This window comes from Zootoca vivipara, chromosome 11 (genome assembly GCF_965207765.1).
Source record: "Zootoca vivipara chromosome 11, rZooViv2.hap1.1, whole genome shotgun sequence".
NCBI classification, from domain to species: Eukaryota; Metazoa; Chordata; class Lepidosauria; order Squamata; family Lacertidae; genus Zootoca; species Zootoca vivipara.
This window is the reverse complement of record NC_142594.1, coordinates 24015394-24041522: the sequence shown is the minus strand read 5'-3', so window position 1 is coordinate 24041522 and position 26129 is coordinate 24015394. Positions and strand designations below refer to the sequence as shown.

The 26129-nt window shown below is 42.7% G+C and overlaps 2 protein-coding genes across 3 annotated transcripts; both read left to right on the top strand.

Moving 5' to 3' along the window:
- The first annotated feature begins 366 nt into the window (after positions 1–366).
- Positions 367–7506, top strand: CCDC126 (coiled-coil domain containing 126). Its single transcript, XM_088653539.1, has 4 exons — positions 367–645; positions 2418–2475; positions 4331–4463; positions 5907–7506. Exons 1-4 carry the CDS (start codon positions 575–577, stop codon positions 6080–6082), a joined length of 438 nt encoding a protein of 145 aa, XP_088509665.1. The 5' UTR covers positions 367–574; the 3' UTR covers positions 6083–7506.
- Positions 7507–10622: 3116 nt separating this feature from the next.
- On the top strand, positions 10623–21661 carry FAM221A (family with sequence similarity 221 member A). 2 transcript variants are annotated; one of them, XM_035130268.3, is made up of 7 exons: positions 10623–10933; positions 11826–11999; positions 13336–13526; positions 14117–14323; positions 16333–16446; positions 18126–18211; positions 21326–21661. In XM_035130268.3, exons 1-7 carry the CDS (start codon positions 10869–10871, stop codon positions 21386–21388), a joined length of 900 nt encoding a protein of 299 aa, XP_034986159.1. In that variant the 5' UTR covers positions 10623–10868; the 3' UTR covers positions 21389–21661. The 2 variants fall into 2 exon arrangements, with proteins under 2 accessions (XP_034986159.1, XP_088509663.1); XM_088653537.1 differs by having other exon boundaries at positions 10693–11362.
- Positions 21662–26129: the final 4468 nt, after the last annotated feature.

Genomic DNA, 26129 nt, shown 5'->3' with positions numbered 1-26129 from the left:
TTTCACCTCTAATTACTATTCATGTAATATACTGTACTATTTATTTAAGTAAATTAGTACACGTATTTATCGGTAAGGGGGGGGGGAAAGCCTGTTGGGCATTTAAAACGAAACTAGGGCATGGGTTGAAAGCAGAAATGCAAACTTTCAGATTGCAACGAGTAAAAACTTCTGATGAAACGTCAGATCAGACATACACGGTCTACCATCACTGATGTTACTGATGTTTAGTTTTATATCCGAGACTTTCCCTCCGTATTCGGTGCTCTCCCCCCCCCCCCAACTTCCCCTAAGTAGCCGGAAGTGAAGTCCGCATGCGCCTCGGCCGCGCTGATCTTCCTATGTACAACGCAGTAAGCGGAGGCTGGCGTCCGACGGGCGGAGCTTAACCGGGGCGTTTGCCGTGCGCGCGGAGAGCTCCGGCAGAGCGTGCGGGGTTGCATGGTAACCCCCGTTGAGGTTCGGAGAGCGTGATCTGGATGAGAAGGAGATCGCGGGCCGGAAGGGCGGACGCGCTTGCCTACGGTATATGGCTTAGGTGGGCTGGAGAGCATAAAATGCTGATGGACAGCTCATGGCCCTTGGGGAGCCCTGCGTTTTCAGCCAGCTGTGCTTGCAAGGTAAGATTGGGAGTTTGTTTCCTTTGAAGCAGAGGTGACGACGCGTTCCAGGCAAAACCTCATGTTTCTTTCGCAATGGCAACTTCCCGTTTTTAAAGAGAGGTTGTTGTGTTACGGCTCTCCTGCCCTGAATCCCTAAATTCTCCTGTGCTTTCAGAAATCCACTCCCCGCCATTTCTCTCTTTTTCAGCTTTCTGTTTGTAGGCTGCAAAACTGAGCAAGGTTCTTTTTTAGACCGACTTCCTGCTGATGGTAGACTTACACTTAACTGAATCGTTACGTTTCGTTTGGCTTTCCCTTTCATGATTATTTTAATTTGTTACACTCAAAAGACTTTGCCAGGTCAATGCCAGAGACTAATAGCGCAATCCTATATAGTGTATATATATTTACTTGGAAGTAAGCCGAACCGAGCTCCGATGTGCTTTCTGTGCGGGATCACACTCTTTCAAGTACAAGATAGGTGTAAAAATACACAAGCTTCTGTGTTACATGGAACTCTTTATTCAGATTTATTGCAACTGCAGAGTTTGGAGTACAGTAGTGCTGCATAAATGTTGCTAAGAGAATGAAACACTGTTTTTGAGAGAGTCTTGCAGTATGGACCTAGGAAGTGGCTGATGTAGCCCATCTGCCTTTTTTATCTAGATGTGGGTTAATCCACAGAGCCTAGGGCTTGCCGATCAGAAGGTCGGCGGGTTGTTCGGTCCCAGCTCCTGCCAACCTAGCAGTTCAAAAGCATGTAAAAGTTAAAGTAGATAAATAGGTACCGCTCCGACGGGAAGTTAAAGCTGTACTCAGCCAGTAAAGCGAGATGAGCTCCGCAACCCCGGAGTCGTCCGTATTGGACCTAAGGGTCAGGGGGTCCCTTTACCCTTTACCTTTATTCATTTGGTATAGATCAGGTAGCTTGGCTTTGTTGTCTATGGATGGATAGCAAGTATCTAAGTAATTAATCATTCTTTCCCCAGTTCATAAATCAGTGGTTTGGAATTGCTTTCCTCCTTTTTAATGCAATGTTTAAAGGTAAAGGGACCCCCGACCATTAGGTCCAGTCGTGACCGACTCTGGGGTTGCGGCGTTCATATCGTGTTATTGGCTGAGGGACCCAGCGTACAGCTTCCAGGTCATGTGGCCAGCATGACAAAGCCGCTTTTGGCAAACCAGAGCAGCACACGGAAATGCCATTTACCTTCCTGCTGTAGCGGTACTATTTATCTACTTGCACTTTGACGTGCTTTCGAACTGCTAGGTTGGCAGGAGCAGGGACCAAGCAACGGGAGCTCACCCCGTCGCAGGGATTTGAACCGTCAACCTTCTGATCGGCAAGCCCTAGGCTCTGGTTTAACCCACAGTGCCACCCGCATCCCTAATGCAGTGTTTACTTTGTAGCACAAATGGTAAATTTGCCTGATGAAGAGTTTTATAATAATAAAGCCTGCTAAACAAAGCACAAAAGAAATATAAGAGGTATTATGAAATAATTGTTTATTATTAGAAATTGAGGGTTAAGCAGAATGTGGATTAAGCAAGGATTCATTTTTTTCATGCATAGATGTGACCTAGAGGTAATAGCCCAAATACTGATTGGGGTGAGTGGGTTAGTCATTTATTATATTGTAAATGATTAATAATTTCAAATTAGAACTTTAAGTATTTTGTGGTTTTAGGGATTAACTATGAAATTTTATTATTTTATCTTGCATAATATTTTCTCAATTATATCTACATTCCTAGTGGTAACAACCTAAATGAACTCTCACCTTTTCTTCTTCTCTTGAAAGATTCCCCATCTAAATGGCTGCCAGTTGGGCTATTTGCTCTGATAACTAAAGAAAGCATCAGACTAGCTAATGTACCGGTAAGTTAATTTATACTGCCTTTAACATTTTTGACTTGCAGTCTGTTGATCAGTTCTGGGCTACTCCAGTTCAAATGATAGTTTTATTAAAGCAAATAAACTGCAAATTATATTTATCTCCAAAAGGCACCTGTTTTGTGATTTTGATAATATGCCATTTTTATTTGTTAGTTTTAATTAAATAATGGATTAATCTGATAAGGCACATTATTAATTAAAACATGTTTAGTTTATAACAACCATGATAAGACTTAAAGCACAATCCTATACATTTAGAAGATGTCTCACTTTGTCCAATGTGCTTGGTTTGCAGATTCTAATGTGTTTAGGACTGCAGCTTAAAAGTTACCTAGGAATGACTGTGCAATTCTATGCATGCCTACATACATAGAAAAATAAGTCCTACTGTTTTTTGTGGGATGTGCTCTCAAGGAGGTACACATAGTAGTGGTGGGGAACTTGTCCTTCAGAATGAACTGGACCAACATTTGCCCTGGCACACATGACTCAATAGTCAAGAATGATGGAAGTTTTAGTCCAGCAACATCTGGAAGGCTACAGCTTTCCCACGCTGTGTATAGTGGCACTTACTTCTGAGTAGACATGTGGAGTGCTCTCTCACTGTTTTCTGATGTGGTCCTAGTGCTTCATATACTTACTGTGTAAAGTAGGCCATTGTTATTCCCATATTATACAGGTGAAACTCGGAAAATTAGAATATCGCCAGAAAGTGCATTAATTTCAGTAACACAATTTAAAAGGTGAAACCAATATATGAGATAGATGCATAACATGCAAAGCAAGATATGTCAAGCCTTTATTTGTTGTAATTGTAATTATTCGTCGTTAGGCAGGTCAATGGGATGTGGGTGGCACTGTTAAACCACCGAGCCTAGGGCTTGCCGATCAGAAGGTCGGCGGTTCGAATCCCCGTGATAGGGTGAGCTCCTGTTGCTCGGTCCCTGCTCCCGCCAACCTAGCAGTTCAAAAGCACGTCAAAGTACAAGTAGATAAATAGGGACCGCTACAGCGGGAAGGTAAACGGCGTTTCCGTGTGCTGCTCTGGTTCGCCAGAAGCAGCTTTGTCATGCTGGCCACATGACCTGGAAGCTGTACGCCGGCTCCCTTGGCCAATAACGCGAGATGAGCGCTGCAACCCCAGAGTCAGTCGCGACTGGACCTAATGATCAGGCGTCCCTTTACCTTTACGTGGGTCATTTATAAATGGAATGTAATTCATGAAATGTAATAGCAATGTTTATTTTTGAATTATTGTAACTATTTGTTTTATTACTGTAGAATTTCCAAAAGAAAGCATTTGTAAAAATAAAAATAAAAATAAAAAATAATAATTTGCATTACTGAAATAAATGCAATTTCGACGATATTCTAATTTTCCGAGTTTCACCTGTAGATGTAGCGCTAAAGTAGTGTAGATACCAGACAAGTTCACGGTTGAACTGCCTGGTGGCAAATCATAGGCTTTGTTTAATTTACGTGTATCTGATGAATGGTGAAGTTGAAGTTGGTCATAATAAAGCTCATCTTACAAAGACTTAAGACTGATAATATTTTTAAAAATAATGTTTCAGGAATCAGCCATGTCCATTGGGAAAAGTTTACAGAATGATCTCTCCGGAAGGGTAACTCTGTTGTGAAGATTTTTTATTTTCTTTTAAACTACCATGAAAATACTGTGACTTGAGCCTTGGTTCCTTATGTTGACATTTTGGCCTGCTCAGAAATGTTTTTTGCATTTTCAAGAAAAAATGTGTCCCAGAAATTGAGCTTGCTTCTGCTGGTGTTTGGTTTTATCTGGGGCATAATGTTACTGCGCTACACCTTTCAGCATCCAAGGCAACAGAGCAGTGCTGAATTGCGTGAACAAATACTTGACTTAAGTAAAAGGTATGTTAGAGCACTGGCAGAAGAAAACAAGAATATAATGAATGGTGGTAATGGAGTCTCGATGGCAGGATACGGTAAGACATAATAAATGTCTCTATTTAACTCTTAATTTTAGAATTATGAAATGCAATACCAAGCATACTTTCAAAAGTTCCTATTTATTTTGTAAAACTAATGTCTAATTATTAACAGGGAAACTGTTATGGAAACGATCGTGGCTATGAAATCCCACATTCAGCTGAGGTTAAGAAATGCACAGTGTTTTATATCCTTGAGAAAAGTCATTGGTTTATTAAGGGTATTAGGATACACATAATATTCATTTGTATATGAATTGTATATCCATATTTTGGAGTCCTAGATAATGCCACACCTGGAAAAGTTTAACAGAAGTAGTAAAGGCATCAAATTGGAAAAAAACTAGAATTGGCTAGGTATATAATTTTGAAAACTGTACACTGTAGAATACGGTGGTACCTTGGTTCTCGAACTTAATCTGTTCTGGAAGACGGCTTTTGATTGGCTGCAGGAGCTTCCTGCACTCATGCGGAAGCCATCGAAGCCACGTCAGATGTTCAGCTTCCGAATAACGTTTGCAAACCGGAACACTTACTTTTGGGTTTGCGGCGTTTGGAAGCCAAGCTGTTTGGGAACCAAGGTACCACTGTATCAGGATTAGAGAGCAGCTGGTGGAATTAAATGCATATGTTAAAACACAGTAATTCTTTTTTATATGCTATGCACAAATATTTCCTAGAACTCACTAGCAGTGGTGTGGATAAACAACAACAAGAAGAAAACAAAGAGAGATGGCTAGTTCTGTGCCAGTTGGACTGAATGAAATGAGAAAGAATAAGAAATCCATTCTCTGTGTGAATGTTCCTGAAGAAAAAACCTAGATGAAGCAAATAAATAAATAAATAACCAATATAACTAGATATGTTATTCAACGCCTAAATGCAATAACTGGAAAGGGGTGCGTCTAGGACCAATAAAACAAAAATTTGGTTATGGGGGGACTTGCATCTCCATTGGTAATTTCTGTTTTTCTGCTATCTTGGCACAGTAAATCTCTGAGCCTCTTGGGCTTGCCGATCGGAAGGTCGGCGGTTCGAATCCCCATGATGGAGTGAGTTCCCGTTGCTCTGTCCCAGATCCTACCAACCTAGAAGTTCGAAAGCACACCTGTGCAAGTAGATAAATAGGTACCACTGTGGCGGGAAGGTAAACAGCGTTTCTGTGCACTCTGGTTTCTGTCACGGTGTCGCCAGAAGCGGTTTAGTCATGCTGGCCACATGACCCAGAAAGCTGGCTGTGGATAAACGCCGGCTCCCTCAGCCTGAAAGAGAGATGAGCGCCGCAACACCATAGTTGCCTTTCACTGGACTTAACTGTCCAGGGGTCCTTTACCTTTTTTTACCTTTAGTATGAGCACCTATGCTTCTTTCACTATCAGTAGTTCCATTGTGGAGTGCAAAATAGACAGGATTCCTTTCTGTGTTTCTGTTTTTCTCTAGCTGATCTAAGACGAACGATTGCAGTTCTTCTAGATGACATCTTGCAACGCTTGGTCAAACTGGAAAGCAAGGTTGATTACATGGTTGTAAATGGCTCGGCAACAAATACTACAAATGGGAACTTGATGCCAGCAACTACAAGCAAACGGGTAAATGCAGTAAACAACATAAGATAGCAGATACAGGTGCACAAAGTGATTCTGAATGCTATCTAGTTCTGCTACAGTAGAAAACACAAGCCAACTGCTGGCAAGGAGGTCTGCATCCTGTTGCAACAGGAAATGCTGAATACAGTTCTAACTTCTTTTATATCAAGCTCTAAAACCTTTTAAAGATAGGTCTTTCATAAAGCAACACTGTACAACATCTTATTTAAAAGAGATGCTGGGAACCTAGCTAGTGTAGTAAGACAAGTAGATAATGTGTACATCCATATGTGAGGTTCTATGATAATCATTGAGATTATGATCATGAAAAAGAGGTAGATTTAATATCTAAATATCGTATTTAAATTTAAATCTAACATATCTTGGGAAATTTTAGCTTAATCTTGTGATCTGGTTTACTAATGCATAGCAATGAAGGATAATGCCTTTAACATGAGTGCTGGAAATTTATGTATGTGTAAAGTATATTTTAACATCACCTTTGGCTGATTGATTTCTACAATTGATATCATGTTGTGGATAACATCCTAAAATGGTGATCCAAAGAATGTCTTTTATTTGCACTATCTGTGAAATATCTAGAGAGAATGTATTAAAAATACGATTGTTTGTAAAAGCTTAAAAGGGCGACCTGCCCAAGTGCACACACACACTTGCTACAGAATTAGGGCACTTAGATGATCAAAGATAATCTGTGATGGTACATAGCTGTTAACAATAAATAAATGTATGTATTTAGCAACTGAAGATAAAAACCTTAAGTGATAGAAGCCACACTTACCAGATATTGAACACTGCTAGCTTTTCATTCATTGTTTTTTTTGGGTGAATATTTGAGTATCCTACAGCCTATGATGAATGTAACACTAGTTCTTTAGTTACTCTTTTTAAAGAAAACCAAGAGTGACAAGCTGAATTTAGATGAAGGGAAGCAAGACACTTTGATACTTACTGAAAAGATGAGCTACAGGGGTGCAGTCTCTCAGGCACTGCTGCTTTGCAGTGGCCTTTTGAATGAGTGTTGGTTGTGAAACAGTAGTAAAACCTGGTGGATTTGAACCCAAGCTCTTCCGTGGTGGACTTTAAATTGAGTGGGAGCAAAGGTGAAAATTGCCTTATATCCATGTTAGCCTTATAGCAGAGAATTTGCAGCAAGGGCACACTATGTTACACAGTGTGCTTTTTGTATCCTAAATTATAAAAATGAAGTGCCAGTCTGAGTTTTTGCATCTATACAGAATGATCTCTAAAGGGTTTGTTTTGGTATTTTATGTTTAAAATATGCTGTGTAGTTTTTTCTTTTTCTTTTTAAAGAACTTTTATTTAAAGGGAGAACAAGATTTGCGGTGCTAGATTATATACCGTCCTGAATTATTATCCCTGCAGATGATGATAGCATCTGGATAGATTAAAATAAATAAAGTGAAATATATGGTCAAAGGTTTTGAGTGTCCAATAAGTTCTTATCCTCAGTAGGAGTGTATACATGATTTTGCACAAAATGAAAATCTGTGGTTGCTTTCTACATGTTTTAAACGGCTTACCTTTTAACTTGCTTTAAAATTAAATGACGAGAAGTCACATATCACAGGCTAGACTTGGTAAATGAAAACACTATTCTACTCAGAAGTAAATCTAGGAATAAGCCTTGCTCAGCTCGGCAAGGCTCACTTTGGAGTACACATTTCACAGGACTATATTATAAGGCTACATTCCTGAGCACATACATTTCTAAGCCTCCTGAAACTTTTTTGGTCAGTAAATTTAATTGGGACTTGATTCAGAGTACATTTTCAGACGCTACGGTACAGTCTAAGGCAGGCATCCCCAAACTTCGGCCCTCCAGATGATTTGGACTACAATTCCCATCTTCCCCAACCACTGCTCCTGCTAGCTAGGGATCATGGGAGTTGTAGACCAAAACATCTGGAGGGCTGTAGTTTGGGGATGCCTGGTCTAAGGGAACATACAAGAGGCCAGCATTGTATGAATCCTTGGGATACATTATGTAATGAGTTTACACGTTTATCTACCGCCTTTGGAAGTTTGATGCTGAATTTCTCTTTGCTGTGTGACATTCTCCACTAGTCATATACAGGAGCAGACCTGGTGGATCAGGACCAATTGCCCATCTAGTCTAGGATTCTTTTCTCGTAGTGCTCAGCCAGATGCCTGTGGAAATTCTGTAAGCAGGATTTGAGTGCCCTTGTAGACTCTTTCCCATTAGTGATTCCAAAAATATGATATACAGATGCACACTACCTACAACATTGACATAGATCATAGCCATCATAGCTAGTAGCCATTTGAAGCTTTAACTTCATGAATTTGTCTAATTCTCTTTTAGAGTCATCCAAGTTAATGGCCATTACCACATATCATGGGGTGAATTCTGTAGTTTATGCACGGGATGAAGAAGCACTTTATTTCATCTGTCCTAAATCTTGCAGCATTCAGCTACATTGAATAAAAATAAATGAATAAATAAAGCAAACAAAACTGGGCGGCTCCCAACAGAATATTATTAATAAAAAGCAACATCAAACATAAAAACTTCCCTAAACAGGGCTGCCTTCAGATATCTTCTAAAAGTCAGATAGTTGTTTATTTCCTTGACATTTCATGGGAGGGCGTTCTGTTACCGAGAAGGCCCTCTGCCTGGTTCCCTGTAACCTCACATCTCTCAGGGAGGGAACTGCCAGAAGGCCCTCGGAGCTGGACCTCAGTGTCCGGGCTGAACGATGGGGGTGGAGATGTTCCTTCAGGTATACTGAGCCAAGGCCTATTATGAGAGAAGGGCTGAACAGGACGTTAAGAGAACTGTGTGCAAAATAAATACAGCACTTTTTTATTTTAAGTTTTTCACATAGCAACTCTCACTTGAGGAGGCGAGCTCCTTTTTAGTTTAGAAGCAGCTTGTATTTTCTCCTGGATATGTTACAGAGAAACCTAAAATAATGCTTTGGTTCCTTGTTCTTTCTTGACTTTTTTTTGGGGGGGGGAGGCAATATTATTTGTGTATTAATGAATTGTATGGAGAGCTTACTATAAAAGGTGAAATATCAAAATAATAAAGAGCCACGTCTTCTGCTGCTAGTCTCAACAAATGTAAATACTGTAATGAGACAATACTAAATGCTTGTAGCAGGACGTTGTCACCAGCTCTGCTCCTGGACCTGTTCTGGAGTGAAGAATGCTTTCAGGGAGGGCAAGGACAGCCTGAACCAGGCACCCCCAAACTGCGGCCCTCCAGATGTTTTGGCCTACAACTCCCATGATCCCTAGCTAACAGGACCAGTGGTCAGGGAAGATGGGAATTGTAGTCCAAAACATCTGGAGGGCCGAAGTTTGGGGATGCCTGGAACACTGCCAGTGGCCAGGCAGGAGAACTCCATCCAGGTCCCCCCTGTGATAATTTCCCTTGCAATCAAGCCAGTCGGAGGCACACTTTAGTCAAAAAACCCTCACAAAATGGCTACGAGTTTTTTAGGCTGCAGGGCTTCCTTCCTTCCTTCCTTCCTTCCTTCCTTCCTTCCTTCCTTCCTTCCTTCCTTCCTTCCTTCCTTCCTTCCTTCCTTCCTTCCTTCCTTCCTTCCTTCCTTCCTTCCTTCCTTCCTTCCTTCCTTCCTTCCTTCCTTCCTTCCTTCCTTCCTGTGCATAAGGGTGGATGCAGCTACCTGGGGACACAAGCGGGTGCACGGCTGAGGATTTTGCCGCCAGATCCCTGGGGTCCGAAAACCATGAGTGAGGGGAAACGAGCTGAGTTCAAAGTCCGTTCCTCAGGTCCAAACGTTTTGCTGTTACCTTGAGAGTTTAAAATTCCAAATCTGCAGCACAACTGAAGTGGTGTCAGCCATCTTTTAAAATGGATTAAAACTCTGTGTGTGTGTGTGTCTGTATGTTATACAAAAATTGGGGTTAGGCTTTTGCTGCCCCAACTCGCCATGGGATTCTATGAGTCCCCTAAGTCCATTTTCGGTCAGAGAAGAATGGATGGAGGCAGGATCCAGTGGAAAGCAAGGCACATACTTATTTTTCTGTTGCAACAGAGTTTCTTCCCCTCCTTTCAAGGAGGGACAGACCCTGAACCAAAGGGTGCAGGAACCTTTTGACATTGCCCAACCCCCTTAGCCAAAGACCACCCCAAAATCATAGGTGGGTCTACAACAGAAATCCTGTCTGCCAGGATACCTAAGATTGCATTGCCTGGGCAATCCTTTTGTGATAGCTATTACTTGACCTGAATCCAGTCACAGGCTCGCCCTATTCATACACAAAGACGCTCTTAAAACAGGATTTGTAAGCGGTGGTGGGGGTGGGAATAGAAAACGGGAAGGCTTTCCCCATTTGATTCCCTTAACCACAGAGGAATATTTGAGGTCAAAAACGGCTTCAGGATTGCTGTCAAGACGCATGGTTTATATATTCAGATACGTGTGCACTTATGAATATTTATATGTGGGGCTTTGGATTGCTATAACAATATTAAACTGGGTTAAGTTCGAACCGTCGAGGGGGAGTTAGCGAGGTGTGAGGGGTTTTTCACCCTGCCAGCAGAAAGCGAAAGCCGGCGCCGAAAGGCGCGCTTAGAACCGTCGCTTAGAGACCCGACAAACGGCGAGGGTTGGCGAAGCAGCCGCCTCTCCCGCCTTTCCTGGTGGCGGGGAAGGGAAAGGGGAGGGCCGCCTCTTTGTCTCCCGGGAGGCCCTTCAGTCATCGCCGCCGCGTGTCTCCCTCTTTCGTTAGGGAAATCCGGCCGCGCCGGGGACGGCTTATCCCAGCGCCGGCCCCGGCCATGGAGCGGATAACTTTGCAACCGGGGGCCGCCGCGGCCATAGACGAATACCTGGAATACAAGAGGTGAGCGGGACCGATGGGGGGGGCACGACCAAAGGCCGCCGGGAGGGAGGAGGGACCGGGAGGCCCCCCATTCGCGGCGATCGCCACTGCGTAGGTATCCTCCACTTTTTGTTGCGGCTCGAAGTCTCTTCGCTCGGAAACCCAAAACTCACGAGGGGCCCTCTGAGCTTGTGCAAAGGGCACGTCCCTCACCCCGAGCAACCTAAAGTACTGTAGTATAGTCTTTCCGCTTAGATCCCTGCCTGGCAACCTGCGTTCTTCGCTACTAAGCGTGATACTCCCGAGCAATGCACCGGCTTGACATGATTTTATTGTTTTATCTTTTTGTAAGGCGCGTTGAGTGTTTTTTCTTTCCCTCACAAATCAATCAGTAAGCAAAACACGTAAGAGAGCTGTCGTGGGGGACGGGACCAGTCTTGCTTTAACAAGGTGGGTGTCTTTAACAGGGCTAGCCTCTGATGGTTAAGAGTTGTTTGAAAGAATATTTAATCCAACCGAATCTAAAGATAGCTTGTGGTGAGTTGAAATCGGTTATAGGTTTTAGTTTAAGGTGTGGGTGACTAGGTCCTAGGATATGAATTCCTATGGAACACATGTTTAAACTTTATGATTTATAGCCTTTTTAAGGAATGAAGCCTTCAACCGCTTCCTCCAGTTAGAGGGAGTTAAGTGGGAATATCCCACGAAATATGCTGAGGATCGTAGCACTATTTCGATGTTGTGACATAGATATGAGCAGAAATAAAAGAACACCCCACAAACATTTCCTAGTCTCTCTTCACTTTATCCTTTCTCCGAAGTCACAGCCGTTTCAAGAGGCGTCCTGTGTGTGTGTGTGTGTTGTTATCAGAACATTGATGTTTGTAATTAAGCATGCAACGCTTCTCCGTAGAATTGTAGGCGAAGATGATGGAGGGACACTTTTTACTCCTGAAGAATATGAAAAGTACAAGAAAAAAATGTTACCAGTACGGTTACAAAACAGACTGTTTGTGAGCTGGAGATCACCGACAGGCATGGACTGCAAACTTGTGGGCCCCGAAACCCCATGTTTTTGTACTCACAGGTGAGGCATTCTGTGCCCTACATAGACATTTCCTGTTCAACAGAAGTATTTTTTAATTGTGCAGTTAGCTTGAGAACTTACGGCTTGCAAAGCTTTAGGAAGCATTTATTTTTATTTATTAAATTACTGTACTGCCTTTCATCCAAGGATCACAGGGCGGTTTAGATTAATATTTCTTAGATCAGGAAAATTGTTTCATAATATTCCAAATAAATTATAAATGCATCAAAAATGGAAAAGAAAGAGCACCTTCAGGTTATGTTTCAAGTACCTTGGGATGACATTCAAAGGTATATTCCAAATAATTTGAATGGCAGGTTCCCTGGTCAGGTCTACAAATTTAAGCATCTAAATATTTTACAGTACTGGGATCCCCCCCTGCTATGGTCCACTTAATGCTAAGCTACGGTTTATAGACAATTGCTTACTAAATGATGGTTTAACACGAATGCCCAGCCCAGCACCGTAACCATGGTTTATTAACCACAAACAAACCATGCTTGTAAACCACGGTTTGTGGTTGGTTTATAAAACTTGGTTAGCATTACAAATGATTTAACATTACAATGTGCCCTCATTCCCCCCCTGGCACACGTAATGTTCATACGTATTTCAGTCGTGGCTTTGAAGAAGCAGCAATAATTTTTCTCAGTAAGACTAGCACACAGTTAAATACTGACTCATTACCATAGAAATTCTCTATGTGGCAGAAGATTCAAGAGAGAGGCTGGGTTGGTGGCAACCTCAATAAAGTGATTTATTGAATCTGGTCCTATTCATAAAATATTGCTTAGAATAATATTTTTTAAATAGCTCAACTGTCATCTGGGGACAGCCATTCCAGCAGTGGGACAGCGGAGAAGCAGGGCTCACTCCATCAGTTCTGCTGCAAAAGGCCACCTCCATCAGGCCACCCCATCCCTTCAACCATCATCTGGGAGCAGGCTTCCTCAGTGGGAGAGACAGGAAGCAGGGCTCATCGCATCTGCTTTGCTAGAGGCCCTGCTCCACCTCCTGCCTCTGAACTGTGCCAGCTGCTCAATATAGGAACAACCGTCTAGAAATTGATGCTAGAGTTTTGAGTTTTCTTTTCCTTTTTCCTCCTTGTCCTTTCCCCCTTGTGCATTGTATTATTATTATTATTATTATTATTATTATTATTATTATTATTATTTAATAATAGATTAAGACTTTAAGTAGAGAGTGTCTTGTTTTGATTTCATGTATGCTGCTCTGGGACTGCCTTTTTGCCTGAAGAGTAGGGTACAAATTCTCTTAATAAATGATAAAAAATAAAACAAATGATCACTGTTTCTTTGCATTTCCCCCTCCCCAGGTATAAACAACACAAAACAGACTTTGAAGAGATCCCAAAGGAACGTCCTATTTCTTTACCCTGTAGGGTGGGCCATTGCCCATGCAAATCTTATCACTTCATTCCTCTCAATGGGACTCAGCCCATCCGCTGTAGATGTAAGCACTTTGCTGATCAGCACAGTGCGGCACCTGGGTTTCCATGCAACGCATGTAAGTGAGTTTTGGATAAATAAGCATGTCATATGTATGTGTAGCAGCTTTTCATTACACAGATATGTCCCTTTAGGCATTGTGTGATAATATAACCATGTATATTTGCAGGTGTGGAGAGTATTAATGAAAATGTGCTGGGTTCTGTAACTAAAAAACTCATATTCAGCATCCAAGCTCAACATTGTATTTCACATTCCAAAATCTGTTTAATTTGCACACTATTAAACCATTTCCTGATTTATGCTACAGTACTTCCGTATCTGGGAGCCTGAACATGGGCTTTTTCAGGGATAATTTCTCTATGACTGACAGCTTTCTGTCTAAGTAGAGCCCATCTGCACATTACTATTAAAATATGTTTCATTGTACCAGTATGATCTCAAAATATTGTAGGCCTTAGATTTACACCATGTCTGCCCTGGACTCAAATAATACACTTACGCATCCTATTAAGCTGTTTCCAGCTGTAGCAATTGTTTGGGTAGTCGGGGCTACAGGGAGGAAATACCCAAACAAATCTGCCCCCGAGTGAAAGGGAGTCAAATATTTTGGTCTATCTGATGCTGTCTTCAAATGTTTTGAATTAGGTTCCAAATGTTCAGGGTTTCACAGTTGCTTTACTTGTGGATGTGGGCAGCCAGCATATGCTCATGAAACTGTAGTGGAAACAAAAGAGGAACGCTTAGCCCAAGGAAAACCAGTGGGGCAAGATGTCCCATATGCCGCCATGGGAGGACTAACTGGCTTTAGTTCACTAGCAGAAGGATACATGAGACTTGATGACAGTGGGATAGGTAAGAATCGGGGGACTTGAAATGAAAAATTGAATTTACATCAGTTTTTGTTTGTTTGTTTTATTGATAGTTCTAAAGTGTGATAATTTAACCAGATTGCAACGTCCATGTAGTTTTAAATTATAAATATAGGTGAGAGGTACCAATCTGGTAGTCTGATGCCCCACAAAATAAATGGTATGTTTTTCCTAGCAATGTGCAGTTGGAAAGACTAGGTCTATAGGTCAGCACCATGGGATTTGACCTCTGGTACCCCTCAAGCCTTGGCCTTATCGCCATGCTGCTTAACATTCCTATGAAGCCATTGGAAGAGATAATCTGGAGCTTTGAAGTTGGGTGTGGCCAAACTGATGATTCCCAAATCTATGGGTGGTATTCAGCTAAATTTTACTCATTGTGGACGTCTTGACATCAGTAGACTTAATTTAGGTGTCTTAATTCATTTCAAAACTTTGAGTAAAACTTGGTTGACTCCCACTCTTTGTTTCTTGGCATTTTAACCCTATGTTAGTTTGGAAGCTGGGGACAAGTGATAAAGTAAACTAATAAATAACCTAAATCTGATTCCAAAGAAAACAAGCCCTCATGGGGGACTTGCTGTGCCTTTTGGGGGTAAAGTACTATTCATCTTATTGAAACAGGTACAGATCCATGGATTTCTCCTAGAGCTTACTTTGTCCTGGAAAAGCAGATAATGGCACTGGTGAAGAGTGCATTTTTATCATTTGCATCTGTTGCAAAGGCTCTGACGCAGAGGGGGTCTTGTCATTCTTACCCACATTTTTGTAGCCTTGAGGATTGACTGTACTGTAGTACAAGGAGCTGTATCTGAAGATGACTTGGAAACTAGCAGGATGTTGCCCCCTTCTTCCTAAATAAATACTGTACCTCGGTTTACAAACTTAATCCGTTCTGGAAGTCAGTTCTTAAACAAAAACTGTTCTTAAACCGAGGCACGCCTTCCCTAATGAGGTCTCCCGCTGCCGCTACCCTTCCACCGTTTGGATTCCGTTCTTAGACCGAGGTAAAGTTCTTAAACTGGGACACTATTTCCGGTTTTGCAGAGTTTGTAAACTGAATCATTCTTAAACTGGACTGTTCTTAAACCGAGGTACCACTGTACAGTGGTACCTCGGGTTACGAATGCGATCCGTTCCGGGTCGCAGTTCGTAACCCGAAAAGTTCGTAACCCGAAAAGGGCCCGAACCGCCGTTTTGCGCATGCGCAAAGTGCTATTTTTGCTATTTTCGCGCTTTGCACACGCGTGCGCGGCGAAAATACTTCCGGGTTTGCGAAGTTCGTAATCCTGGTTGTTCGTAACCCGAGGTGTTCGCAACCCGAGGTACGACTGTACAAGGTTTTGAATCCCGGCCCTTTTCGTAGCAACTGTCATGACTGCCTGTGCTCTTCCAGGCCTAATGTAATTGGTGCTTTCTTTTAAAACGCCACACAAAATTGCAGAGCTCCTCCCTGCACAATTTATAACCCCACCATTTCAAATGACCCCAGGGAGAAATTGCACGTAAAACAATCTAATAATTAAATGCTGAATACCACCAACAACAAAATAGGAAACATCGGCTGCAAACTAACAGAACATAGACAGACAGCAAGTGATAAAATCTGAGCCACTGGCATATTACACTCAGCTCCTTCCAAAGCCAAAGTAATAAATCTAGCTTACAGCCCACATCCGTTTTTGTTATGCTTTTATCTATATTTTCAAACATTTGTTTTAATTTAATAACGTGAGGTATAGTTCTAAAATGCTCAGTGTTTTTTAATGAGACCAATAACAGGTCTTCCATTCAGGATGCCATTTTATATCTCCGTGGTAGATCACCAAATTTCTTTTTCAATACAGAGTTGGCTAACTTTGTTGAACTTGCTTCTTGATCGTCTTACTGAATCAGCAACATTTTTAATTTGTTTTTCATCAGTGGCTGCAATTCTTCATGTTTCTGGTTAATTTGGATATATTCTCCCTAAACTGCTGGTTTCATTTTAAGGAGCACCTTCCATCGAGTTCCTAGAATCTCCTGTAACCAACATGGATCATCCCTTCCTAAGAGCATTGCAGGGACCTTCTAGTTCCACACAAGGACGTCCCCAGCTAACAGATGGTAATGGAATTACTTTTCTTTCTTTAAGTAGTCAGTCTGTTGCCTGATTAAATGCGCTGTTAGCAGCTGAATAAATGCTGCCTTTCAAGATCTGTGACCTAGTATCAGGGATGGTGTAATGCAGGCATCCCCAAACTGCGGCCCTCCAGATGTTTTGGCTACAACTCCCATGATCCCTAGCTAACAGGACCAGTGGTCGGGGAAGATGGGAATTGTAGTCCAAAACATCTGGAAGGCCGAAGTTTGGGGATGCCTGGTGTAATGGTTGCAGCTTTTAGGGGATTTAACTTTAGCACACATTTAAAATGCGTTTGCTCCTGTGACAGTTCAGCAATTAGGAGGTTGGAGTGCCTAGTTAAGAAAAGGTACTCTATATAAGGTTGGCCCACCTATGAGGCTCAGTGAGGCAATCACCTGGGAGTGGGTACATGTGGCAGATCTGAGCCTTCTCTGTTGCCGCACCACTGCTTGTTCTTCTCCAGCCTCCTTTATTCTCCCTCCAGTCGCCTCAGGCCGAAGAGATGGTGGAAGGGGCAGCACCATTTTCTGTTTTGCCTCAAGTGGTAGAACATTCTGGGCCAACCCAAACTGTGCATTAGTCATTATGTGCAAATTCAACAGAAAAAGAAAACACGTCAGAGTGTAATGAAGACTCGGTAAGGTACTCTGGCAGAGAGCAAGGGGGTGTATGTGATCTCCTGAGGGCTGAGAGGACATAATACAGTTCCCGGTGTTCTGAGAACTAGAATAAGCTTCCTTCTAGGATTCCCTTTACAGTTGGAGTCCGGGGAGTTGATGGAAGAGGAGAGGAGAAACTACTATGCCTGGTAGGGACGTGGGTGGTGCTGTGGTATAAACCACTGAGCCTCTTGGGCTTGCCAATCAGGTCAGTGGTTCAAATCTGCGTGACAGGGTGAGCTCCCGTTGCTGTCCTAGTAGTTTGAAAGCATACCAGTGCAAGTAGATAAATAGGTACCACTGTGGCGGGAAGGTAAATGGCTTTTCCGTGCGCTCTGGTTTCCATCACAGTGTTTCATTGCACCAGAAGTGGTTTAGTCATGCTGGCCACATGACCTGGGAAGCTGTCTGTGGACAAACGCCGGCTCCCTCGACCTGAAAGTGAGATGAGTGCCGCAACTCCATAGTCGCCTTTGACTGAACTTAACCCTCCAGGGGGTCCTTTACCTTTTTTACCTTACTATGTGTTAAACATGGGGTACATTTTCTCATTGATGGTGTTCCTATAAATAGGCGTTTGAGGTGGGCTGATGCATTTGCTAGTATGTTTTGGTTTGAAGCCTTCAGGATTGAGCAACGAGCACAAGTCAAAAGCAGGAGTAAACCTTATTTACACATATTCTCTTGTCAAACAAGCTGATTCAAGATGGTAGTTATCTTTTCAATTTCATGTGCTGGCAAGTGTGGTTACAGGAGAGATTAGAGGTGCTAAACATGTTTATTTGGTTGTAAGTTCAATTGATTTCAGTGAGTCTTGCTTTCCAGTAAGTATTCTTACGAAATTCTAATGAAATGAAATTCTAATACATTCTGATCTGAGAAACTCTGGAATGAGAGATGATATCCACTTGAGCCCTTGATCTACTTGAGTATGACTAACATTTGATATTGCCCAGATACAATTCTAGAATTTATCTAAATAAAAGTATGTTGCTTTTAAGGAGGTGCAAGTACAGCAATGCAAGTTGCTTTAAGAAGACCCGACGAAGATGACATGGCTTATTTTGAAAGACAGTATCAGGCACGGGTAAGCCATTGCATACGTAATTTAAAGCAAAAGCGTTTCTTTAAAGTTGAAGATAATCCACTTTTGCTGAGCGTGAGACATTTAAAATTTCTTTACAACTTTGTTAAAATACGTTAGGACGTTATATTGGTATCTCAGAATCAAATGTGCTTGTAGAGAAGGAAATATCAGGTTTCTTGCGATTTATTAAGTGACAGAAATTTAAGCAGATACACACCGCAAGCTGGTCAAATGGATTTACCGAGAGTAATGGTTTCCTGTGGTAAGTTTCCTTAGTATTGGCTTGTGGTGATGCAGAGATGGGCTTTTCCCCAGGTGGCACTGGTATTGTGGCATACACAATTTCCCTGCTGAAATATGAGAGGCCTCGTCTGTCTTGGCATTCCACCAGCTTCTGAAGGCATACCTGCTTACCCAAGCATTCACTTGATCTCTTGGCTAGAGCCTGTTGTTTTAATTGCTGTGCTGTTTTAAGGGGATTGCTTTATTGTATATTTTAATTATGGTGTATTTTTTTTAAAATAGTCTGTATTTCTAGCAGTGTTGTGCAGTTACGTTTTCATGTTTCGTAAACCTCTTTAAAAAAAAACCACCTGGGCATTAAGCAGCAAATGAATAAATTAATAATAGCAATAATGATGATTTTATCCTGGTCCTCCCTCCATCTCCTACAGTCTCAACATTACTCCAATCATGTTTATGCTCTGTAGCGGCCAACTACTTCAACTATGAAAAGAAGTGGTCAATAGCGGCTTCCGGGTTCAGCGCCAGCGCCGATCGGTGGGGTTTCGTCTCGTCTCCGAGACGGCCCGTCCCTGCTAGGAGTGGGGAGGGCAGCGAGAGCGACGCTGCGCCCCTTAGAACCTCGGGAAGGGCGTCCCGGGGGCAAATTTGCTCGGCACAGCCCCAATCCGGACTCCCCAACCCTTCGGCTAGCTCTAATAAGAGCTCCGGAGCGAGGAGGGTAGAAGTCGCGGGGGCCATTTTGAGCGGCAACGTTATTCTAGCAGGGAGAAGCTTCAAGCCGAAGGCGGAGAGCGCTGGATTCTTCCGAAAATAAAACGATTGGGAACAAGACTGTAAGTAACCTCACGATTTGGATTATAAAACAATTTGGATCTGGGAGAGAGGGGAGAAAAGAGGAAGCCACCCCCCCCCCACGGCAACAAAAGAGACAGTAAATAGAAACCCGAAGCCGTAAACAGAAGATTTGCAATTCAAAAGGATCCCTCAAAGGCATCAAAGAGAATCTCCCCTTTGATGCAGGGTGAAAGGGGAGAGAGAGAGACTGTGGCTGTGAGTGCCCTGCAGCAAGAGGTAAAGACTAAGAAAAACCTTTCTTTTCCTCGGGAGCCGGCAGCCCAGACAACCCAGTGAGTTGATCAGGATTTATAAGTCAATTTTTATTTCACTTTGTATTTCTGGACTTTGTGGAATTTCTTTTTTGGTTTAAATGTTTGTGAAATGTGAGTTCGAACTTTATTGTTAATAAGACTTGAAGAATGCAGCCAGCTTGTTAAAATGGAGTCGAGAAAATAAACTGTGATCATATTCCACCCCACGTGACAAGTTTTGACCTTGGCAGGATTGAACTATGTCAACAAAAAAGTGTTCCCCTGAGTTCCAGCGGTCTGTTTTGACCTTAATGTGGGAAACAAGAATAGAGCTATGTCAAGAGGAGACACGACGGCAAGAGTTACAGCAACAATTTCAGATGGTGATGGCAGAATATGATTTTTTAGAAGATGAAGCTTTTGACACTGAAAAAGATGAATGTGAGAATGACAATGATGGTGACTGTGATTTGGAAGGAAAAGATGAAGATGAGGACTGTGATGATTCAACACAAAATGAAGCACACCACGAAAAAAATGATGACTTTACTCTACAAAAAGTTGGATGGAGTGCCCTGCCTTTGAGGGGGGCACGATTGGTATTATTGGAACTCCAGAACGCCCACAGGGAAGAAGGAAAAAATATGCAGAGAAGAGAAGAAATTCAGGGGTCCTGTATGGTGGCCTGGATGGCAAAAGACTGTAAACAGGGGGTGGGGTGAAGGGAAAGTGATGTTGTGATTATAAGGATGGATTAACAGGTTTATAACTGGTCTGCTGATTATGGAATTTGCTGGATTGGGGGGGTGGAGCCGGTAATCGGGGATGTAAGGTTAAATTGAGAATAGTTATAGTTTTAAAAGTGAATGGATTTTGGAAAAATGTGAAAATATGGAGGCTTACAGAGGGAGAAAAAATTAGGCACGGGAAGATAAAATGGGAGTTTGATTTTTCAGTGATTTGAATATTAGATGAAAATGTTAACAATTGATTTATAAGTTGTATAAGATACAAAGGTGTATTTTTATAAAGTAAGAAACTGTTGCAGATGATAAAAAAGGGATGAAAACCGGGGAAGGGGGGGGAGGGGAAGCCCACAAAATATGGTTTTACAACTATGAATGTAAGAAAAAATTTTCTGTTTTGTATTGTTTTTTTCTCTTTTTTTGCCCTTTCTTTTTTCTCTTTTTTCCTATTTCTATTTTTCTCTTTTTTTGGTATGACAATAGATGGTTGGATGGATGGCCTCCTGCGTACTGCCCTGGTTTGCTGGAGCTCCCTGGTGGCAGGGGGGGGCTTTGGGGTCAGGGGAGGGGGAGGAGGACAGAAATCCAAGCATAAAATGGACCATCTCTGACTGTTCACATACATGGGATACTTCTGTGGCAGGGGAGGACCCATGTGGGTGGGTAGGAAGGAGGTGGAAAAGGTGTTTATGTATGTACCGTTTTTTTTTTTGTATTTTGTAAAATTAATAAAAAGTATGTTTAAAAAAAAAAAAAGAAGTGGTCAATAGCAACTGGGAAAGGAAGAAACCAGAAAGTATATACCACACCAGAGTGGCTCACAATGAGAAATGGCATTAATGCTAATAGGGCAGAAAAGTGGCTGGATTTAGGTTGGCTGCAGCTAAGTACAGGCAATGTGAAATTTGGCAGGAAAATGAGCGTAGCTCACTCCTTGAAGCTGCTTCATTTTATAGTTGGCTTGGTCTATAAGTCAAAAGAGGTTATTTTATAAGTGAATGTATTTTAATGTTTTTTTTTCTTTTTCATCACAGTTGAAGCAAGAGAAGGCTGCTGCAAATCAGAAAGGAAAGCGTCCAGTGACAAAACATTCATGATAACCAATAAAACAAAAGAATACATTTCTTATTCATTGTGATTTATTAGAGTTTAGATAAGTTTTCCTTAATGAATTCAGTATGTGAAGATTTTTCTATAAGATAATATGTGGTAATACATCTATTTCTTTCTAGGCATGGAAGCAAAAATAATGTCATCCAACTAGATAGAATATGCCAAGGACAATTGTTTTCTCACTCACATGTTAAGCATCAGCAAAATATGTTTGAATACAGAGATCAAATAATAAAATTATATCCCCGTTTTTTTTAGCTGTTTGGAGCTTCTTTTCTTCTATGTAAATTTACATCAGTCAAAGGGTGGTTTGTTTTATGTTCTTCAAAGTTTTAAAATGTGATCATTATTTATTTCTAATAAAAATACCAGTGATAAAAACTCTGGATTTGAAAGGACAGCATGGGGCCCAAATACTCATAAAATTAGACTGTTAAGGTTATGATTTTCATCCTATGAAAGGAATTAACATTAACAATACAGTGAACAATCAACAATCTATCTGTATAGTTTATTGAGCAAAACAGGATGAGATAATACGAAGAAGTGAGCTTGTTTGATAGCCACCTGCTGATACCTACAGGTTTATGACCAGTAGTTCCAGAGGCTGAAGAAAACTAAGCAGGTTTAACATAAAGCTATACAGCAGAAATGTTGGCATACCAGATATGTGGAGCCAAATTGGTACATGTTTAATTTACTTGAAACAAGTCCAACTTGGTTCAATTAAACTTATAATTAACAGCACAATCCTTAACTACATCTACTTAGAAGCATTTCTTATTGCTGTTGGTATTATTTTGATTTGAATTCCCATTGGATTCAAGGTGAATGGAATTAGGCTTGCAGCCCAACTTCTTTTAAAATGACAGACTGACAGTGTGATCCTAAACTGTTTATTTCAGAAGTGAATCTCATTGAGTGTGCTCACACTTGCCTCCTAGTAAGGGTGCTTAGGGGTGCACTGTTAGAAGTACTTCTATGAATTTGTTAATACAGTGGCACCTTGGTTTTCAAACTCAATGCGTTCTGGAAGTCTGTTTGACTTCCAAAGCAAGGCATGGCTTCTGATTGGATGATTGGCCCCGGAAACAATGCCGACAGCCAAAACAGGCGTTCGGCTTCTGAAAAATGTTCGCAAACCAGAACACTTACTTCCAGGTTTGTTCGTCAGCTAAGCTGTTCGAGAACCAAGGTGCCACTGTATAGTACAGTCATTATCAATCAGTGCACTTCATAAAGTACATTTTATCTTCTCTTTTACTCTGTAGTGCAGAACTCTTTTTCAGACGTCCACGTGCCAGTGGTGAGTGGGACCAGAGGCAAAAGTGGGTACAGCAACAAATGTACATTTTGCCTTTGTCCAGACTAGCTTTTACGCTCACCCACACTCCTATCCTCCATGCACACCAGCAAGAGGCATTTTTCAGAGTTGAAGGAAACATTCCAGGCAGGCAAAAAACACTGGGTACAAAATCGTGAGTGCAAGACCAAAAATCAGCAGCTCCTGTACAGTATCTCGCTTTCCGTTCTTCCCAATTCAACACATCATACCGGTAGTTGCAACACCCCCTAGGCTCAGTGTAGAGAAAGAGGACCACATTTGGTCCCCAGGTCTAAGGTTCTCAACCCCTGCACTATACATCAGATATGGACATCCTATGGCCTTCCAGACGTTGAGACTATAGCTCCCACAATCCTAGACTACTGACCATACTGGCTGGGGGGTGAAGGTTGTTGGAGAGACTCAACAACAAACGAAGGGCTCAGAGTTCTCCGATTCTGCTACAGATCCTTTTGACGTGTGTGGTGGGGAATGTCCTGTGGAACAGTGAATACTGTACATGAGAGTGAAGTCAAATGGGCCTTAGAAAGCATTGCTAATAAGAAGGCCAGCGGAAGTGATGATATTCCAGCTGAACTATTTGTCTGTTACCTCCGAGGATGTGGACAGGCTGCTTAGACGAATGAAACCAACCACCTGTCTCCTTGATCCTTGCCCATCCTGGCTTATAAAAGCTAGCCAGGAAGGGCTGGGCGATGGGCTTCGCGGGTTGGTAAATGCTTCTCTCCATGAAGGAGCCTTCCCAGACCCGCTGAAAGAGGCGGTTATTAAACCGCTTCTTAAAAAACCATCTTTAGATCCGGCCAATATGGCCAACTATCGCCCAGTCTCAAATCTTCCATTCTTGGGCAAGGTGATTGAGCGAGTGGTTGCGGAACAAGTCCAGGCACGCCTGGAAGAAGCGGACCATTTGGATCCCTTCCAGTCAGGATTCAGGCCTCATCATGGGACTGAAACTGCCTTGGTCGCACTGGTCGATGATCTCCGGCGGGCTAGGGACAAAGGTAAGAGCTGTTTCCTTGTTCTGCTGGATCTCTCAGCGGCTTTTGACACCATCGACCATAACATCCTTCTGGACCGTCTAGAGGGCTTGGGAGCTGGGGGCACTCTCATGCAGTGGTTCCGCTCCTTCCTCCTGGGCCGTGTTCAGAAAGTGGTGGTGGGGGATGAGTGTTCAGACCCCTGGGCTCTCACTTGTGGGGTGCCTCAGGGTTCTGTCCTCTCCCCCATGCTTTTTAACATCTATATGCAGCCGCTGGGAGAGATCATCAGGGGGTTTGGGCTGGGTGTCCATCAGTATGCTGATGATACCCAGCTCTACCTCTCTTTTAAATCAGAACCAGTGAAGGCGGTGAAGGTCCTGTGTGAGTGCTTGGAGGCGGTTGGAGGATGGATGGCGGCTAACAGATTGAGATTGAATCCTGACAAGACAGAAGTACTGTTTGTGGGGGACAGGAGGCGGGCGGGTGTGGAGGACTCTCTGGTCCTGAATGGGGTAACTGTGCCCCTGAAAGACCAGGTGCGCAGCCTGGGAGTCATTTTAGACTCACAGCTGTCCATGGAGGCACAGGTCAACTCTGTGTCCAGGGCAGCTGTTTATCAGCTCCATCTGGTACGCAGGCTGAGTCCCTACCTGCCCACTGACTGTCTCTCCAGAGTGGTGCATGCTCTAGTTATCTCTCGCTTGGACTACTGCAATGCGCTCTACGTGGGGCTACCTTTGAAGGTGACCCGGAAACTACAACTAATCCAGAATGCGGCAGCTAGACTGGTGACTGGGAGCGGCCGCCGAGATCACATAACACCGGTCCTAAAAGACCTACATTGGCTCCCAGTACGTTTCCGAGCACAATTCAAAGTGTTGGTGTTGACCTTTAAAGCTCTAAACGGCCTCGGTCCGGTATACCTGAAGGAGCGTCTCCACCCCCATCATTCTGCCCGGACACTGAGGTCCAGCTCCAAGGGCCTTCTGGCGGTTCCCTCATTACGAGAAGCCAAGTTACAGGGAACCAGGCAGAGGGCCTTCTCGGTAGTGGCACCCACCCTGTGGAATGCCCTCCCACTAGAGGTCAAAGAGAACAATTACCAGACCTTTAGAAGGCATCTGAAGGCAGCCCTGTTTAGGGAAGCTTTTAATGTTTGATGGATTTCTGTATTTTAGAATTTCTGTTTTTTTGGAAGCCGCCCAGAGTGGCTGGGGGAACCCGGCCAGATGGGCGGGGTATAAATAATAAATTATTATTATTATTATTATTTGAAATTTTAAAAGATGATGCTGTTAAGGTGCTACACCCAATATGCCAGCAAGTTTGGAAAACTCAGCAATGGCCAGAGGATTGGAGAAAATCAGTCTACATTCCAATTCCAAAGAAGGGCAGTGCCAAAGAATGCTCCAACTACCGCACAATTGCGCTCATTTCACACGCTAGCAAGGTTATGCTTAAAATTCTACAAGGCAAGCTTAGGCAGTATGCTGGATTTCAAAGGGGCAGAGGAACCAGAGACCAAATAGCAAACATGCACTGGATTATGGAGAAAGTTAGAGAGTTCCAGAAAAACGTCTACTTCTGCTTCATTGACTATGCAAAAGCCTTTGACTGTGTCGACCACAGCAAACTATGGCAAGTTCTTAAAGAAATGGGAGTGCCTGATCACCTCATCTGTCTCCTGAGAAATCTCTATGGCAAGTTCTTAAAGAAATGGGAGTGCCTGATCACCTCATCTGTCTCCTGAGAAATCTCTATGTGGGACAAGAAGCTACAGTTAGAACTGGATATGGAACAACTGATTGGTTCAAAATTGGGAAAGGAGTACGACAAGGTTGTATATTGTCTCCCTGCTTATTTAACTTATATGCAGAATTCATCATGCGAAAGGCTGGACTAGATGAATCTCAAGCTGGAATTAAGATTGCCGGAAGAAATATCAACAACCTCAGATATGCAGATGACACAACCTTGATAGCAGAAAGTGAGGAGGAATTAAAGAACCTTTTAATGAGGGTGAAAGGTAAAGGTAAAGGTAAAGGGACCCCTGACCATTAGGTCCAGTCGTGACCGACTCTGGGGTTGCGCGCTCATCTCGCATTATTGGCCGAGGGAGCCGTCGTATAGCTTCCAGGTCATGTGGCCAGCATGACAAAGCTGCTTCTGGCAAACCAGAGCAGCACATGGAAACGCCGTTTACCTTCCCGCTGTAGCGGTTCCTATTTATCTACTTGCATTTTTGACGTGCTTTCGAACTGCTAGGTTGGCAGGAGCTGGGACCAAGCAACGGGAGCTCACCCCGTCACAGGGATTCGAACCGCTGACCTTCTGATCAGCAAGCCCTAGGCTCAGTGGTTTAACCACAGCGCCACCTGGGTCGCCACCTGGGTGAAA

Coding starts and splice junctions, on each gene's coding strand:
- CCDC126 (XM_088653539.1), top strand. CDS start 575: ATGGCCCTTGGGGAGCCCTGCGTTTTCAGCCAGCTGTGCTTGCAAGGT. Junction 646..2,417: donor ATTGGGAGTTTGTTTCCTTT/GAAGCAGAGGTG, acceptor TTCCCCATCTAA/ATGGCTGCCAGTTGGGCTAT. Junction 4,464..5,906: donor AGTCTCGATGGCAGGATACG/GTAAGACATAAT, acceptor GTTTTTCTCTAG/CTGATCTAAGACGAACGATT.
- FAM221A (XM_035130268.3), top strand. CDS start 10,869: ATGGAGCGGATAACTTTGCAACCGGGGGCCGCCGCGGCCATAGACGAA. Junction 10,934..11,825: donor GAATACCTGGAATACAAGAG/GTGAGCGGGACC, acceptor GCTTCTCCGTAG/AATTGTAGGCGAAGATGATG. Junction 16,447..18,125: donor ACGTCCCCAGCTAACAGATG/GTAATGGAATTA, acceptor GTTGCTTTTAAG/GAGGTGCAAGTACAGCAATG.